This window comes from Giraffa tippelskirchi, chromosome 4 (assembly GCF_054371585.1).
Source record: "Giraffa tippelskirchi isolate mGirTip1 chromosome 4, T2T-mGirTip1v1.2.pri, whole genome shotgun sequence".
NCBI classification, from domain to species: domain Eukaryota; kingdom Metazoa; phylum Chordata; class Mammalia; order Artiodactyla; family Giraffidae; genus Giraffa; species Giraffa tippelskirchi.
In genome coordinates, this window is record NC_137278.1 from 137056213 (window position 1) to 137074920 (window position 18708).

Here is an 18708-nt window from a genome sequence, read left to right on the forward strand (position 1 = left end):
GCATTGTTGGTGGGAATGTAACCTGATACAGCCACTATGGAAGACAGTATGGGGATTTCTTAAAAAACTAGAAATAAAACCAACATATGACCCTGCAATCCTACTACTAGGCATATACCCTGAGGAAACCAAAATTGAAAAAGACACATGTGCCTTGATGTTCATTGCAGCACTATTTACAATAGCTAGAACATGGAAACAACCTAGATGTCCATCGACAGATGAATGCTAAAAAAGCTGTGGTACATATATATGATGAAATATTACTCAGCCATAAAAAAGAACATATTTGAGTCAGTTCTAATGCTGTGGATAAACCTAGAGCCCATTATACAGAGTGGAATAAGTCAGAAAAGGAAAAACAAATATTGTATAATAACACATATATATGGAATCTAGAAAGATGGCACTGATGAAATTATTTGCTCGGCAGCAATGGAGACACAGACATAGATTACAGACTTAATGACACTTTCTTCTTCCCTGCTTCCTTTTCTCTCTTCATCCTTGTTTTCTTTTTAGCCCAGTTGTGTTTACACTGCAAATTCTGCCCTTCTTCATAGCTTGTCATTTCCACTAAGAAAGGTTTTTACTATGGGCTTTTGGTAATGGACCCAATCTCTAGTATAACTAGACTAGACTGGACTTTGAGCCACTATCTATTCAATATGCCTCAAGGCTCATCTGGCATGTTCAACTCCAAAGTAATGGACATTTGACTCAGAAACTACAGCTGCAGGGGGAGGAAGGAGTGGGTGGGATATATGTAGAGAGTAACATGGAAACATATGTTACCATATGTAAAATAGATAACCAATGGGAATTTGCTGTATGACTCAGCGAACTCAAACTAGGGCTCTATAACAACTGAGAGGGGTGGGGTAGGGAGGGAGATAGGAGGGAGGTTCAAGAGGGAGAGAACATATGTATACCCATGGCTGATTCATGTTAATATTTGGCAGAAACCAACATAATGTGTAAAGCAATTAAAAAATCAATCAATCAACAAATAAATATTAAAAAAAAAAAAAAGAATACTAGTATGGGTTGTCATTTCCTCTTCCAGGGGATCTTCCCAACCCAGGGATCAAACTTATGTCTCCTCACTCTCCTGCATTGCAGGCACATTCTTTACCCTTGAGCCACATAGCTAAGATCAAAAGAAGCCTAAATGATTAATTGTAATTCATAGCATAACTCTGAAATACTTCTTAACCAAATTATTTTCCTCTAACCAGATTATATAATTTCAATATGTAAAATATCACACTTGAAGTGCCTTTTTAAGTCTATCATAAAAATAACATGGGTCAGGAAAACATTGTCACACTGTAGATGAGAAAAAATGAAGTGACTTAACCAAGATCACATTTTAGAGTCCTGCCTCTAGCCTATTGCAGGAGTGTTCCCTTCATTCACGAAGCTTCCTGCTATATGTCAAGTGCTTTGCTTTGGACATTACTTGGGTGTATTTGTGTATATTAATTAATTTGTTATGTATAATACTACAAGATCTGAAAAAACTATGGACTTTGGAATGATAACAGCTGTGTTTTTTTTAATCCCAATTCTGCTGAAGTCAGACTCTGTGTACCTTGGGCAGTTTCCACTTTTCTCGTTTGTTAAATTATAGACAATAACACTATCAATCCTGTAGGAGGGGTTGAGAAGATTAAATAGGATATCATGTGCCTAAGCATCCAGGTCTTTGTCCAGAATACTAATGCTCAGTGAATGCTAGCCTTTTACATTAGCTTCTACCCAGTATTCCTCAAGGCTCATCTTGCATGTCCAACTACCTATCACATGGTCTCAACTACACTTTGCTCTCTAAAGACTGATCCTTTGAAAATGGCTTGCACTATGGGAATGATGTGGACAGGAGATATACAAACACAGAGGAGCAGAGAGGAGCCTTTCAAGTGCTAGATCCCACTTGTGGGTCAACTGGCGGGGTCACACCCTCTTCATTACCTCCTCCAACAAACCTATAAAACTCTGACCTGTAGTATAATACTTCCTGTTTGAAACTTGCCCCAGTGAAGCTGAGAGCCTCATGAAATGACTGTGTTAGTCTTCAACATTACACTTTGTTTTATCATGTATAATTGATGCAATAACAAGTGGTAACACAATACATGAGGTTCAGGGAAAATCATGATACACACACACAAAGATAGGGTAGGGGCCGGGCTGGAACACTCTTTAGGGGTGATGATCAAGCACTGATCATTCCACAGCACCTGGAAACAATGCATCCACTGGCAAAATACTAATTTAAGGGAGTTCTGTTTTGCTGCCTCAGTGCGGCTTTGAAAAAATTACTGCTCATGTGCAATAGCATAGAATTTATATCTTCCTAGTTTTTAAAAATCATATTCTAGCTCTTTTTTTAAAAACAAAATACCTCCGGGTCTGAAGCATTTAAAGGGGGCTACAACTTGAATGTCTCTATTTTCCACTTGCTTAAACAAATCTTATAATTCCTTCAAGCTACATTCTCCCCCACATTATCCATAAAGACTTGCGTGATCTTTCCTACTCACAATAATCCCTCATAGACCTTCCTGCTTGTTTCAAAAACTGTCATCTATTTCATATGCTAACCAGACTATTAGCTGCGTTTTCGAGTGAGTGTGTTTGTCATATCTGAGAAGGCAATGGCACCCCACTCCAGTACGCTTGCCTGGAGAATCCCATGGATGGAGGAGCCTGGTGGGCTGTAGTCCATGGGGTCGCTAGGAATCGGAGACGACTGAGTGACTTCACTTTCACTTTTCACTTTCATGCATTGGAGAAGGAAATGGCAACCCACTCCAGTGTTCTTGCCTGGAGAATCCCAGAGATGGGGGAGCCTGATGGGCTGCTGTCTATGGGGTCGCACAGAGTCGGACACGACTGAAGCTTGTCATATACCTGTAACTGAATCCTAAATTTTATTCTGCCTGATAACTCCAATGCTTCCAGTTTACCTATCACCTTCTGCCAAAGTCTGTTCTCTGGCACCTCCTGCCCACTTGGTTGGCCTCTGTCATGCTGCATGGACATGACTTATGATAAGTGTGTCTGCTATTTGGAGACCAATTTCTGGGACTACTAATTAATATACTGAGGTTCCTCTCTGTGATTATCCTCTAACTTTTCTTTTTAAACAAAATACCTTGGGGTCTGAAGCATTTAAATGGGTCTACAACTTGAATGTCTCTATTATCCACTTGGATCAACAGTGATGTCAGAAGCACAAAATGGTGACAATAAAGTTGCAATTCGATCTCCTAGACACATATCATGAAGAGAACCAGGATTTATGGTTAATCGAGGTATTATTTAAAGGATAAACCCTTATTTCACATCATCATGTTGACCTATGACAGAAATTACCTGTGTTTTCAAACAGGAGTGTAGAAATTGCATAAGGAAAATAAAGATGTAAAACAAATGTGAAGAGGAGTCTTAAATACTTTGAAGAAATTTATATAAAGTATTCCCAAAGCTTGCTAAAACTGGTGGACAGTCATTTAAACAACCCTTTCTAAGTAAGCTGTAAACAAAACAGTTGAAATAACTCATCCTAAAAATATATGCCAACTTGTCAAAACACTATGGCTATTTAATTAAAATAGCTTCATGCTTGTTGCTCTGCCCCATGTTCTAAAGGAACTGATTCCACTCTCAAAACAAGTGCCCTACTAAAGTCAGGTGAACAGAGTTTTTAAATAAAGTCTATCAAGAGATACAATGTTTATTTTTTTAAATAGTCAATGATGTATGGAACAGAAAAGAAATACAATTTAGATTTGTAAATGTAATTCAGTAAAATGATTGCTGACTGTAATCTTCATAATTATTTTTTCAGTGCATTAAAAATTACTTTTCAGGAAATATTACTTCTCTCTTAAGTGCCTTCCAACTAGACCAAAGAGTCCTTTTTAATATTTAACTGAGCATTTTATTCAAATTTTTATTTGGATATTTAATTACTGTAGGATCATACTTCAGTGGAAATGACCTAATCTGATAGTATTGATGGTTCATTCTCCTGCTGTGCATAAACATTTTACATCTTGAAAAAATCTCATATTCCTTGGCTTTTCTGAAATAATGTTATGTTCATCCCTTTATTTGTTCTTTCATTCAGCAAAATATGTATGGTAAGGCTGCAATGTACTGAACATGAATTAGCTGTGAAAATGAAAAAATACATTTCCTCTCCTTGACTCACATGTTACAGGAGGAAAGTAGGTATGTAGATATGAAAGTAATAGGCACGTGCATAGATAAGTTACAAGAAAGAGAAGTATTGAAAAGATGCATCAACAGTGTATTTACACATATTCACCAAAATATAATTCTTGAATCTTTCTTTTTCTCTTTAAAAGTCTCTATTTTAAAAGATTTCTCCCATCACTCTGAAATACATAAAGCTGTAACATATACAATGAATATTTAATCCATATTATCTATTTATCTATATGTATATTTTATATATATATATATAAAGCTAAGATACACACAAGGTGATGAGAGAAGATTTCTAGAGGACAAGCTGTTAAACAGAAGAAAAGTTCAAGGAAACACATATGTGTTCAAAACCTTTCCATACTTACCTGTGAATTCTAGCAATTTAACTCATGACTTCCCCTACCTCCTGGGCACTTTGTTCAACAGATGTGATCTTGATGCTAGGCTATACCAATCCAGCTGTGAAGCTCAACAGTTTTTTAATCTTCCCACACCAATTCATAAGAGTTCAGTTACAGATATATCACCTCACACACTAGCAAAGTAATGACTCAAAATTCTCCAAGCCAGGCTTCAGCAATATGTGAACTGTGAACTTCCAGATGTTCAAGCTGGTTTTAGAAAAGGCAGAGGAACCAGAGATGAAATTGCAAACATCCACTGGATCATTGAAAAAGAAAGAGAGTTTCAGAAAAACATCTATTTCTGCTTTATTGACTATGCTGAAGACTTTGACTGTGTGGATCACCACAAACTGGAAAATTCTGAAAGAGATGGGAATACCAGACCACTTGACCTGCCTCTTCAGAAACCTGTGTGAAGGTCAGGAAGCAACAGTTAGAACTGGACATGGAAGAACAGACTGGTTCCAAATAGGAAAAGGAGTATGTCAAAGCTGTATATTGTCACTCTGCTTATTTAACTTATATGCAGAGTACATGAGAAATGCTGGTCTGGATGAAGCACAAGCTAGAATCAAGATTGCTGGGAGAAATATCAATAACCTCAGATATGCAGATGACACCACCCTTAAGGCAGAAAGCAAAGAACAATTAAAGAGCCTCTTGATGAAACTGAAAGAGGAGAGGAAAAAAGTTGGTTTAAAGCTCAACATTCAGAAAACTAAGATCATGGCATCCGGTCCCATCACTTCATGGCAAATAGATGGGGAAACAATGGAAACAGTGGCAGACTTAATATTTTTGGGCTCCAAAATCACTGAAGATGGTGATTGCAGCCATGAAATTAAAAGACACTTGCTCTTTGGAAGAAAAGCTATGACCAACTGGGACAGCATATTAAAAAGCAGAGACATTACTTTGCCAACAAAGGTCCATATAGTCAAAGCTATGGTTTATTCCAGTAGTCATGTATGGATGTGAGAGTTGGACTATAAAGAAAGCTGAGCACTGGAGAATTGATGCTTCTGAACTGTGGTGTTGGAGAAGACTCTTGAGAGGCCTTTGGACTGCAGGGAGATCCAACCAGTCCATCCTAAAGGAAATCAGTCCTGAATATTCATTGGAAGGACTGATATTGAAGCTGAAACTCCAATACTTTGGTCACCTGATGCAAAGAACTGATTCATTTGAAAAGACCCTGATGCTGGAAAAGATTGAAGGCAGGAGGAGAAGGGGTCAACAGAGGATCAGATGGTTGGATGGCATCACTGACTTGATGGACATGAGTTTGAGCAAGCTCTGGGAGCTGGTGATGGACAGAGAAGCCTTGCATGCTGCAGTCCATGAGGTTGCCAAGAGTTGGACAGAACTGAGCAACTGAACTGAACTGAACTGAACTGATAGCATCATTGGCCTCTGTGGTCATCACCACTGCCTAATCCTGCCCACCTCCACCCACTCATACACACTGGAAAATTTTACTGGCTCCTCCACTCACTCCTGCCTATATCTATTTTTCTAGCCTCTCACTTCTCTTCCTCCTTCTCTTTCTCTCTCTTCCTTCTTTCACTCTCTCTCTTTCCTTGTCTAGTAAAAAGCCAGAATGTTCTCTAGCTTATGAAGAGGAATTTCCTTCTCCTAAGGCCTTCATATCAGCAACTAGATCTTGGGAGGGTGGGTTAGTTGAATTTAAAAGTGTCAAGGCAGGAATTTTTACTTTCAACCTGAATAATTCATCTAAATACCGTCTTTTTCAAATATCTCTATTTTTTTACTTATATCTATTCCATTAAATTGTGAATTCCTCTCTGCAGCTACAGACTCCTGTGCACTGTGTTACTGATCTTTGATCTCCTTTCCTCCATTCTCTGTCTCCAGAACCTGGTAAGATGAACAATAGAAATGAATTTTCAAATGTTTTGTTATCTTAATGGAACAAAATTGAGTTCTCACATTGATGACTATGATACTACTCCTAGTTGGAAAATTTTTCTTGTTCCTTGTTCTGCCTTCTAAAATTCAAGATGCCTGTCCTAATCTAATCTCTTCTCTGAAGCTTCTCCCTACTATTCTGTCTACACTGCTATCTCTCTTTTGCTTATTTTTCTTTTTTGGTGAACCCCTAAGACACATTTTGTTCTTTGCTTACTCTGTGTATGTGTGCTGTTATTTCAGTTGTGTCTGACTCTTTGAAACCCTATGGACCATAGCCCAGCATGTTCCTCTGTCCATGGGAATCTCCAGGCAAGAACACTGGATTGGGTTGCCATGCCCTCCTCCAGGGGATCTTCTGCACACAGGGATTAAACCATCTCTTATGTCTCTTGCATTGGCAAATGGGTTTATTACCACTAGCACCACCTGGGAAGCCCTTGCTTACTGGACAACATGTATTTTTAATTCTTATATGTCTTAGGTATATCTTTTCTTCAATCTAGCAGAAAAGATGAGTAGGTGGGATACATGTGCTTAGTCACTCAGTTGTGTCCAATTCTTTGTGATACCACGGACCGTAGCACACCAGGCTCCTTTGTCCATGGGGATTTTCCAAGCAAGAATACTGGAGTGGGTTGCCATGCCCTCCACCAAGGGATCTTCCCAAAGCAGGGACTGAACCCAGGACTCCTGCATTGAAGGTGGATTTTTTACCACCTGAGCTATCAGGGAATCCCAGGTGGAATATAACTGCAAATTAAATAGTTAAGAAAGGAATTCAAGGAGTATATAAAGTTAAATGATATAAATAAATTTGAGACAAAATTTCCTCAGAGGGAGTGTTCTTTACAATTTACTTCTTGTGTTCTACAGTAATGTATGATTTATATGAGTCATGTTATACTTTATTGGCATCTGTTTATGCCTTAGTTCTAACGAATTTACTAAAACTCAGAAAAATGTGATACAACAAATACTATTCACAAAAATGTAGAAAAATTCTATTTGAAAGTCATAAAAATAATTGTACTTTCTCTGAAAATATTCAGAATGGGCCTACTAATTCGGTTAAAATAAAATCTTTACAGCCATACTATAAGATTCTAATGGTTTCTTTTTTTTTAACCAAACATTAAAATATCTTTCAATCGTATAAGTTGAATTTTCCTACCATTAGAAAAGCCTAGAATCGATTACTTTTAAATCACTTAAATAATTCTAATGAGGGAAAATCTTTTAGTAAAACTACTTCTCCATTTCCACCAGTTTTACTACTTTTCTATTTCTCTTTTGTTAGAAATATGTGGATATGAAGTTGATTAGATCAGAGCTTAGTTGGTTATGGGCTTGTTAGGACGTTTGTGTTAGATATTTTTAAAAGCTTGAATATATGCCTTCTGAGGCTCTGATTCCTTAAATCCACTCTCTCACCACATGTACTAGTTCCTTGAACTTCAGCATGATGCTTCCAGAAGGGGACCAAGTTTGCATGAAACTCGGTGCCAAAATGCCACTACTTTATCCTCATCAAGCAGTTATTATTCTGAGTCTATTGCTGCACATGTACGGCTCTGTGCTAGAGAGGCTCTAGGGATAGATAGTTACAAGCAATGGCTTCTGCTCTACCAAGCAGGAAAGGTGAAATGCAGGTTGGGTAAAATGTGCTTCAGGAGTTGCAAAGAGGAAGTCATCCCATGGCTTTATTGAGGGGGCATTGGAATGGTATTCAATAGTCAAGTCTAAACAAGCAGAGAGGACAGAGAGACGTGATCTGGGAAAGAAACAGAGGCTCACAGACATCCTGGAATAAAGCTGCTGGGGTCAAGCAATAGTCCTCAGGGCTGGGGCAGAGCCAGATCATAGAAGATGTGAGAGAATACATAGATAAGGTCAGACCACGTAGGGCACTAAGAGAGAGCTCCTGGAGTCTGGACTTCATTCTTTGACAATGGGAGTCACTGACAATATTTTTGGTTGAAAAGTGACATATACAACATGAATGTTTCAGATTGGAAGCTTAGGAGGGTGAGTTGTGTAGGGGATATGGGCCAAGGGGACATCTGGAGGCAGAAGGTTCAACTGGAGATTAGTTTACAATAGTACAGAGGAGAGTCAGGACTGGAATGGTGGCAGAGGAATGAGAAGGAAAGATAAGGTTACAAGAGGCATGCGTGCTCAGCCGCTTCAGTCGTGTTCAACTCTTTGCGACCCCATGGACTGTAGCCTGCCAGCCTCCTCTGTCCATTGGATTCTCCAGGCAAGGATACTGGAGTGGGTTGCCATGCCCTTCTCCAGGGGATCTTACTGACCCAGGGATTGAACTCTCAACTCCTGTGTCTCTTGCACTGCAGGCAGATTCTTTACCCACTGAGCCACCTGGGAAGCCCCACAAGAGACATAGCAAATGATGAATCAGTATGCCTGGCTGGCTTACTAAGGGTTGAGGGAGAGAGCAAAGAAGTTAATTAGATCTCTTCTGGGGGGCCTCATCTTCAACTCCTCCTTGTATTAGACACCTATTATTCTGGTTTTTGAGGCCCAACTTCTCCCCCATTCTCTTTAGAACTGCTTCACTCCCAACAGGGCACAGATGGATGCAGGACAATCCAGTCCCTGCTACTCCTTCCCTGGAATCCAGAGTTAGACCCAACGGCCAGAGAGCAGTCTCTCTCTCAGGTGCTGACTGTGGCTATCTTCTTCCATGTGAACTGGAAAGCTGAAAAAGCTGCTTTACAGCAAAAGAGAATAAGAAAGTAGAAGTGAAGAAAAAAAGATGAGAGCTGGAGAATAAGAGCTTGGTCTGGGCTTCCTGTTACACTTTAGTCTCTGCTTTCATATGCCACTAAAATGCTACTGCATACCTCCTCTTTAATTCTGCAGGACAGCCTCATCATGCAGCCATACATTTCCCCCTTTCCCCTATGATGAAGTTGGCTTGGCAGGGTTATTGTTACTTGTAGCCAAAACAGTCCAGACTGATATATTCCTCAGCAGAAACTCTCCATCTTCAGTCAAGGTGTTCTGGCCACTCTCTGAACACTTCAGGATTTACTGACTCCACACTTTCATGCCATTTCCTGCATCTAGAATGCCTTTCCCTTCCAAACCCTGCTGACTCAGCCTGCATAAATCCTGATTATCCTTCCTTCCATCTTTCTCTTATTAAATACTCTTTGAGTGAACCATAACATCTGCAAATTGTAACATTACATTTTCCCACTTCAATCCCTGATTTTAGTGAACATATTGGAAGAATAATTAAAACTATATAAAGAGGGTAAAAGGTGGTGGATGGTAGTAGGAAATCAAGACATTTATGGTCTCACATACACAAATGAAAAGATAATGGTCTACTTGGCTATGGATACTTCTGACTCTAAGATGGGCTCAAGAGGTACCAGTAGGCCACTTGGGCAAAGTAGATATTTTACCTATGATAATATATTCACTAAGAGGAGTGTTAGATGAAAGAAAATAAAAATAGTCTTTAAACAACTAATGCATGACACATTATTGTGTAAGTGCTATAAACTCAATTTTATAAATATCCAGAGGAGGTCCTAGAGCAAGTGAGAGACAGGGAACCTTGCCAGGGCTTCCCTAGGGCTTTCTTCATTATGCTAAACTATCACACAGGAAATAAAAAAGATGTATGTCAATTTTTAGGTGAGACAATAATTCAATTTTATTTAATTTTTAAAACAATACTATATTTTAAATTTTCATCCATTAAAATAATAATATTTCCTGGTGGCCCAGACAGTAAATAATCCTCCTGCAATGTGGGAGATCTAGGTTCGATACTTGGGTTGTGAAGATCCCCTGGAGGAGGGCATGGCAACCCACTCCAGTATTCTTGCCCGGAGTATCACCACAGATGTAGGAGCCTGGTGGGGTACAGACCATGGGGTTGCAAAGAGTCGGACATAACTGAGTTACTAAGCACAGCACAAAATAATAATGTATCTTAAGAACCATCTTGAGTCTCATGCCTGGGCTAAGTTATATACCAAAACAAAGAAACAAAAACATAACCTCCCTCAACAACAACAATAACCACAAAGCAAAACAGATTGTTATTCTCTTTCAAAACACTAAAGAATATCTTTTATAAAGGCATCTCTTTGCCTCTAGAAATGAGAAAACCAGTCTAGTATCCTGTGAAATCTCACATAAATTCTGAACATAATGAAGTTTATTTTCCCTTCAGCAATGGAGCCTTTGTTCTGGTGACTTACAAATGCCTCTGGAGAGGAAAACACAAAACTGCCTTATGAAAGCAGTAAGAAAATGTCTAGCAAATGGATGGACATTTAATGAACAAGACAAAGTGCCAAGTAATAGTTAATGTCTCTTTCTGCTTGACTCAAAGGAACATCCCTAAGACCCCAAAGCATTCACACCAGAAGATTACATGAGTAGCACTGGTTAGCACAAAGCCACTGTACAAACAATCTGTTGCTAAGCAGGGCAGAAATATTGTTTACATAAAAATGGAATGATCTCTGGTGAATACTGAAAGAAAGTGATAATTTCCATAACCAGAAAAAGCATTTTTATATTATTCTATTTCAACTGCTCTAAAATCCTGAGCTGCTTTGGCAATTGCTTATCCTGGCTTCGTTGGTTTTATATCATCCTCATCTCTGCAGCTTTCCATTTACTAAATGACAGTGATTTTTTTTTTTTTTTTCCCTGAAGCTTTGGCAAAAAACAAAACCATTCTGTATGGCTTCCGGGGCCATCTTGCAATGGTCATACAATGACTTTTTGGTGCCCCTCTCATAAAAGCCCCTTTGGCTTATACTCCCAGTAAAAGTGCTCAAAATATGATCAGAGATGGCTCCATTAATAGCAACTGTAAACTATGCATTTCTGTAGCTTTATGGAGCCTTTCACTGAATAATGTTTACAACACAGAAAACAAAGCTTGGCGTGGCTTCAGGAGAGGAAGAAAATACAAAGACACTTACCTGCATTACAATAAGGAGGTCAAAGACCAAGATGAAAGAAGCCAGAAAGGCTCTGGAAACTTCATCGCTGGGCAAAAATCCCCGATTCAGCTTGTCCCAGCTGATCCAGTCAGTTGTAATGACAAGTACAACCACAGACGTCAGAGTAAAAAGAACCGTCCTGCAAGGAACACGACAGTGAAGAACATTAGAGTAAAAATATACACAGTGGGGAGTGCACATGATCTGCTGTATTAAACATTTACCCTTTGCCAAGTACTTATCCTAAGGCATAGTCCCCAAAAAGAAGATGAAAAAAGAAGCAACTTGAGCTTTCTTTCAAAAGCAATTAGAAAAAGGTATGATAGTATCTCTTTCAAGATTTTTCCCAAAGAAAAATAAGGCACTGATTATAGAACAAATAATTACAACAAAATATTACAAATAACCTTACTTAGTGCACTTATATATTCCAAAGAGAGCATTGGTTGTAACTCTCATTATATATACATTGTTTTACTGAGGGTGGCAGACATACATAAAGCAGATGAGTAAGAAAGTCCTTGAATTCCATGATCATCCTACAAAAGAGAGGATACAGATAGATGGGTCTCCTTCATCACCCCCATAGCCTGACGAGCTCTGTAGAGGAACCACTTCTACATGCCGAACGCATAGCCTCTTCTCATGGGACTCATATCATAGATCACTTGGGGCCTAGTGACCTGTCCAGGTCACACAATGTCTGATTCCCCCAACCCTAGTTATAAGATACTGTGTGTGTTAGTTGCTCAGTTATGTCTGACTTTGTGAATGCATGGACTGTAGCCCACCAGGCTCTTCTGTCCATGGAATTCTCTAAGCAAGAATACTGGAGTGGGTAGCCATTCCCTTCTCCAGGGGATCTTCCCAACTCAGGGATTGAACCCAGGCCACCCGCATTGCAGGTGGATTCTTTACAATCTGAGCTACTAGAGAAGCCCATAAGATATTAGGGGCCTGAGATTTTTCTTTTATACATTTTTGTAACCTCCATAAAATCTTACATAATTATATGCAGATGGAGTTCAAAGAACATTTGTTGAAACTGTAAAAATAAAAAGTTTTAAAGAAAATATTGAATTGGTCTTTAATATTGATATTCAAAGTGAATCTGAAATGTGGACAGTGAAAATGCAATCTGCCAGAAAACTGTCCATAATGTAGTAGAGCCTCTGCTTTCAGAGTGATCTTTGTACAAAGATATTGTTTTGAATTACAAGAAGAAAAATGAAAAAGAAAAAATACTCTGAAAATAATTTTAATGTAAAGGAATAAATAAAATAGAGAAAAAATGGAATAATATGAATCATCCTAGAATTCTCTTAACAATTGAACAAAATACAAATTTCTAAACTAAAATTTGGAGTTTCCTTCTTACACCTTTCTATTTGGAACAGGTTATATTTTGATAAAATGAATATAATGAACTCTTCTTTAGATTTTTACCGTATGAATAGAAAAGATACATTTTTTTTTTATTTTAGAAAATAAAAATTTATTAAAATTTATTAAAATTGCAGATTCTAAAGAACTTGACCACTATCTCCAAAGTATAAATTAAAAATTATCTATGCTACTGTTTAGAACATTTTTGAGCATTTCCTAAAGTCCAAATGGATTAAATGAGCATGAGAGAAATCCTAAATAATTATTAAACTACAACAGAAAGAAATTGCAAATATTATAGAGTCAAACATAAGAACAATGGAATTTTAAACAAATTTTAAGTCAATTTGTTTTTGTCTTCTTGAGTTTGAGAAACTTTAAGCAAATTTGAATTAAATTGCAATTTCTTTTGTCAACAGGAATATAACAACTTTCATGAAGAATAGATATTGACTATTTTGTTGAAGCTCTTTTTTGGTAATAAAGGTATTTCCTCATCACTCTTGGCTTTTCATATGTGTGCTTCACAAGGATGCTATGAATATACATACTTCTTAGTATACACTGTATGACTGCTGTTCAGTCACTCAGACTTGTCCAACTCTTTGCAATCCCATAGACTGCAGCATGCCAGGCTTCCCTGTCTGGTACAGGTTGGTAAATGGTTGGGATCCCAATTCTCTCAAGCTCGTCCTTTTCTGCCTATTTCACAAGGCTCCCCCACCTTCCTGTTATCCAGTATGAGAGGGTAAAGTCTTGGTGAAACAGGGTTACTGCAGCTCCAAGGCCAGCATGCATCCTATTGGTCTGAGACTGTGGTTGATAGGTTAGTATTTTTAATGTTATTGCTGCACTTTCCCCAAGAGACACCTGAAATATTATTTTTGTGAAGACAGTTGATTATATAGGAATTCATATTTAATGTTACTTCATTGGTCTAAGTATGTAAACTGATATTGTAAAATTAAATATTAATGCAGAGGCATATTTTTAGGTGACAAAATATGAGATTTTGAAATAAGTGTTTGATGAGTAATCACAAGCCTCCCCTACTACAAAATTCACAAAGAAGTAATTTTGTTTTTAAAATTTATTTTATTGAAGAATTCTTGATTTACAATGTTGTGTCAATTTCAGTTGTACAGCCAAGTGACGCAGTGACACACACACACACACACACACACACACACACACATATATTCTTTTTCATATTTTCTGTTATGGTTTATCACAGGGTACTGAATACAGTTCCTGTGCTATATAGTAGGACCTTGTTGTTTATCTACTCTATACAAAATTGTTGCATCTGCTAATTCTGAACTCCCAGTTCATCCCTCCCCTATACCCCTTTTCCTTGTCAACCACAGTCTGTTCAAAGGAGTCATTCTTACTCATGCTAATAATCTCACTGTGAATAAAGTCATTAAAATTAATCATTAAAACTCTTTGGTAATTAGAATTTATCATAATGTCTGTTGTAGAGTTCAGAGCTCTACAGAACTTCCTGAGACCAGAATGCCTCAGAGCGTTCTGAGACCAAATCTATACCAATTCATGTCTTAGATGTTTAGATTATTTGATATATTTTATTTACCCAATAAATAATAATAGTCTTCCTAAGAGCTTTTCATAGGTGCTTTCCTAGCTTTATTAATTACTTCTGTTTTGACAAAGTATTGCTACAGATCTCAAGAGAAAGTTACTGATAATATTTTATTACTCCAAAGAGAAATTAAAAGAAGTATTCTGCCTGATATTTAATGTTTAATACTACAAAAAGAATAAAAATGGCAATCATTAAATATGAATGCATACAGCTCAGGGAAGGAGCTCTAAAAATAAAGTCAAGAGGATGGAATGAAGAAAAGGAAAAGGGATCAAAATACAACAATTGGTTATTCCACCTCCAAAATTACATTCAATGCCTTATCTAGATATAGATAAGATATAGACAGTTTGTGGAAGCAAAACTATTGCTTGTGGTTTGTTTTTCTGAGCCACCTCTTTTAAAATTGATAGATTTTACCATGCTATGATAATTCAGTTAAAGCACCAGTTTCAAAGAGCCATGACTCTATTGAGTTATACAAAAATAGTCACTTTTATGTGAAACTTCTATGAAGGAAACAGTAACAATAACAAATTACTATTACAGTCATGGGCTTCCCAGGTGGCTCAGTGGTGAAGAATCTGCCTGCAGTGCAGGAGACGTGGGTTCGATCCCTGGGCTGGGAAGATCCTCAGGAGAAGGTAATGGTAACCCCCTCCAATATTCTTGCCTGGGAAATTCGATAGAGGAGCCTGGTGCGTTACAGTCCATGGGGTTGCAAAAGAGTCGGACAGAACTTAGAGACTAAATAACAACAAAAAATTACAGTCATGCCACCTGCAATGTGTCGGGGACTGGTATAAGAGCTTTACACAAATTAACTAGTATAATTCTCGTGTGTGTGTGTGTGTGTGTGTGTATAATTCTTACTATAATCCAATATCGACTAACTCCAAATTAAAAGTGCAGAAACTGAGTCAGAGAAAGCTCAGTTAACTAAACCTGTGCTATGGATTTTATCAATTATATAAAATAAAAGATATAAGATGACTCAAACCCAGGCTGACTCATGAAAATCTCTGTCATAACTGTTGTACATACTGCCTCTCATTTGAAGTACTTGATTTTACCCTCTCGTTACTAGGTCCGTAGCTAAGATCTCACTCATTTTCCATTTTTATTATTAATATAAGTATAATGCTGGAAAGTTATCATCCAGGAATACTTAACATTGAAAAGCAAAACTGACAGAGCCTCTAACAAGAACTGACAGGAAATGGTTAAAAGGGATAGTGAAAATGGAAGTGAAAAGGAACCTCATGGATGCTAGCCATCAATGCAGCATCCTTTGGTTTTTATTTAACCAATATGGTTGAAGATATGTTTACTCTGGATCATGATTCTTGGGAGTTCCAACTTCTCTTTTTAAATAGCATCCAATTAAGCAATTATCTGGATTATTTCCTTTCAAGCTGCAGCCAGCAGCAGCAGGACATCCTGGCTCATCAATTCCACTGTCTCTGGTTTCTGGCCACCAGTCAAACAGAAAGAACTCATACATAATTATCAGCTCAAGTGGTTAGTCTCACGTCCATGTTTTCAAAGTTCCAGTGTGTTTGCTTTTCCTCAATTGCTGCTAACTCCTCTTAAATTAACAGGAATTAGAATGTGAGACCATGAAGGGTTAAAAGAGCTTTTCTAATTCACTGCTTCCAAATCTTTGGGGTGGGCTCCTGGGAACCACAGGGTTGCTATGGAATTGTGAATTTATATGTGCACTATGAGTTGTTGGTTAAATGAGAAAATTAAATGCTTCCAGAGAGGTTAGGGAACTTGCTCATGTCACACGGACTGCCAGGGACAGAACTACCATGAGAACTGACTCTGAGCCAGGACTTGCCCTGGAGTAAAATACTTTCTCTCTTTGGTTAAAAATCTGCAGATATGCTAAAAATTTAATCTCATCTGGATCTCATCTGGAAACATACTTTATAATCTACTCAAATATCTATTATGTATGTTGATTGGAAACAGAGTAGTGCATGTAAATGAATCAAGATGATTCCCCAATAGTGATTTAATTCATAGTCTTAACCATTCTTTCACTCTAATTTCTTGATTTTTGAAAAAATACTGAACTTCTATTTTAAGTAACTAAATTAGTTAACGTTGCTTTCCCTCTTCCATTCACAACCACTGTAAGATAGACATATTGCACAGTTAAATAGCCTGAAATCAGAGATTAAATCAAGAGAGAGAAGAATTGGCATTGAGCTTAGATTATCCACAGAAGGCTAACTCAGTGTTAATCATTGCACAATTTCATTTTGACTAGACCAGGCAGCAGGGATGTAGAGAATCTCCTAACTCATATATTATATGTTGAGTAAAACAAAATCATCAAAATTTGATCATGTTTTATCCTACTAAAAATAGCAATTTCATGTGATTCAACATAATAAATATGTTTTCATATGTTTTAACAGATTAGCCATTACTCATGTTCTAAAATGTTTATAATCTTTTATTCCAGTCATGAATATCATATTTTTTCTGATTATGTTGCACAATTACTGTAATGGCTAAAAGAAGTAAAAATCACTTTAATTTGTTTCTATAGTGCTTGTGTTAAAATGTTGGAGCTCAATCGAAACAAGTCAGATAGTATTTTATAATTTCTCATAAGAAAATAAAAATCTGCGAATCTTATTAAAAATGAAAGTTTTAACGTTATCACTATAAAAAAGAATGAATGCATGGATCAAGATAGCAAATTTAATCTTACAATTAAGTCAGTTATAGTTTCATATGTTAAAGTACTAAAACACATAAAATGATATGTGACATGCCAATAGAATTTAAAATGATTTAATATCATTATTTCTCACCATGTTATTTAGAGGGGAAAATAAAACAAGCAGGCATAAACAGAAGAATACTCTCCTTCACTTTCCATTGTAAAACTGAGAGCCAGTTCAAACATCCAGTTCCATTTGGAACACCAACTACCAGCACTCAGAAGTTGTGACTTGAGAGATGGCCATGAGAGAATCCTGACACTTTCTGTTTTGCTTGTTTTAATGATCAATGTTACCAGTGCAATTCTGTGAGTAAAACATCACCACTTGGGTCCTCAAGCCAGTTCATCCTGAAATTCATGGGTTTATTCAGCACCATCACCTAGCTAATGAAGTCAAGATTGCTCCTTAGAAGTCCGTAAAGAAATGGTTTTAGTGTCCTTCCTGTTTCGCACTCTTAGGAGCAAAAAGCACCAAGAGAACACAAAGGTGATGCTTGCTTAGTGACCTAGGGAAAGGGCACAGCTTCACATGTGGCTTTCTTTGAGGAAATGCTACAGTCAGTTCTTGGCCAACCTGAACACATGCATTAAGATAGGATCCTGCAAAACAAGATGCAGTTATTAAACTTATCTTGTTTGTGGCTCTATTGGGATTTGGAGATGGTAAAGGAAATTATTAGACTTTAATGTTGTCCATTAAACTATATATTTATGTGTTATTTATCTTTATATCTCTCTATTATTCCATGAAGAAAAGTGCCTGAATACAGCAGGAGCTCAAAAAGCAGTGAACAAGTTTAAATGAAGAAGCTACTTAGCAACTCTTGTTTTTGAAAGGGCATGAAAGAGGTGGCTGAAAAAGGCACCTCTGGGTTGGGTCATCTGGCCTTTCAGATTGTAATTTATGTGGACAGGGTCCTGGCATGCTAATGTACATAAACAACGCCCCTTGGAGTTCTGCAGTGTCCAACAATTGCAACTTAATGTGGAGTCCTGGCCATTGGCAATTTTGACATAAAAGGTGGCAAATGAAATGGCTACATTCCTTTCGGTGGACTGAATTTCTCTAGCTGTGTCTGAGTGATGTCAGTTTACTCAGAGGTACTTAAAAGTAGCTTATTGATACAAAGCATAGTTAGTTTTGGTCAGAAGAAATCAATTTAGTTTCTTTGTGTTTCATAATTCTAGATGAGGAACAAAACACATGCTTTAGAAAAAAATTACTTAGTATGCTGCAAAGTTCTTTGGATTTGGGCTGTGTCATCCATTACTAATTATCAATGACTGGCACATTATTGATATTTTAAAAACAGTAGGAATAAATCAATTCATTTAATCTAGTAAAGCTCAACATTCAGAAAACTAAGATCATGGCATCCAGTCCTGTCACTTCATGGCAAA

General features: G+C 37.4%; 1 protein-coding gene across 17 annotated transcripts in view; it reads right to left on the minus strand.

Annotated features, from left to right (window-relative positions):
• The window catches only part of TMEM117 (transmembrane protein 117), a 543516-nt gene that overhangs the window by 87811 nt on the left and 436997 nt on the right, over positions 1-18708 (minus strand). For all 17 annotated transcript variants that reach the window (XM_081593589.1, XM_081593588.1, XM_081593586.1 and 14 more), the window contains one exon: positions 11552-11711. In XM_081593589.1, coding sequence (XP_081449715.1) covers positions 11552-11711 — 160 coding nt within the window. The remainder of the gene's footprint in view (positions 1-11551; positions 11712-18708) is intronic.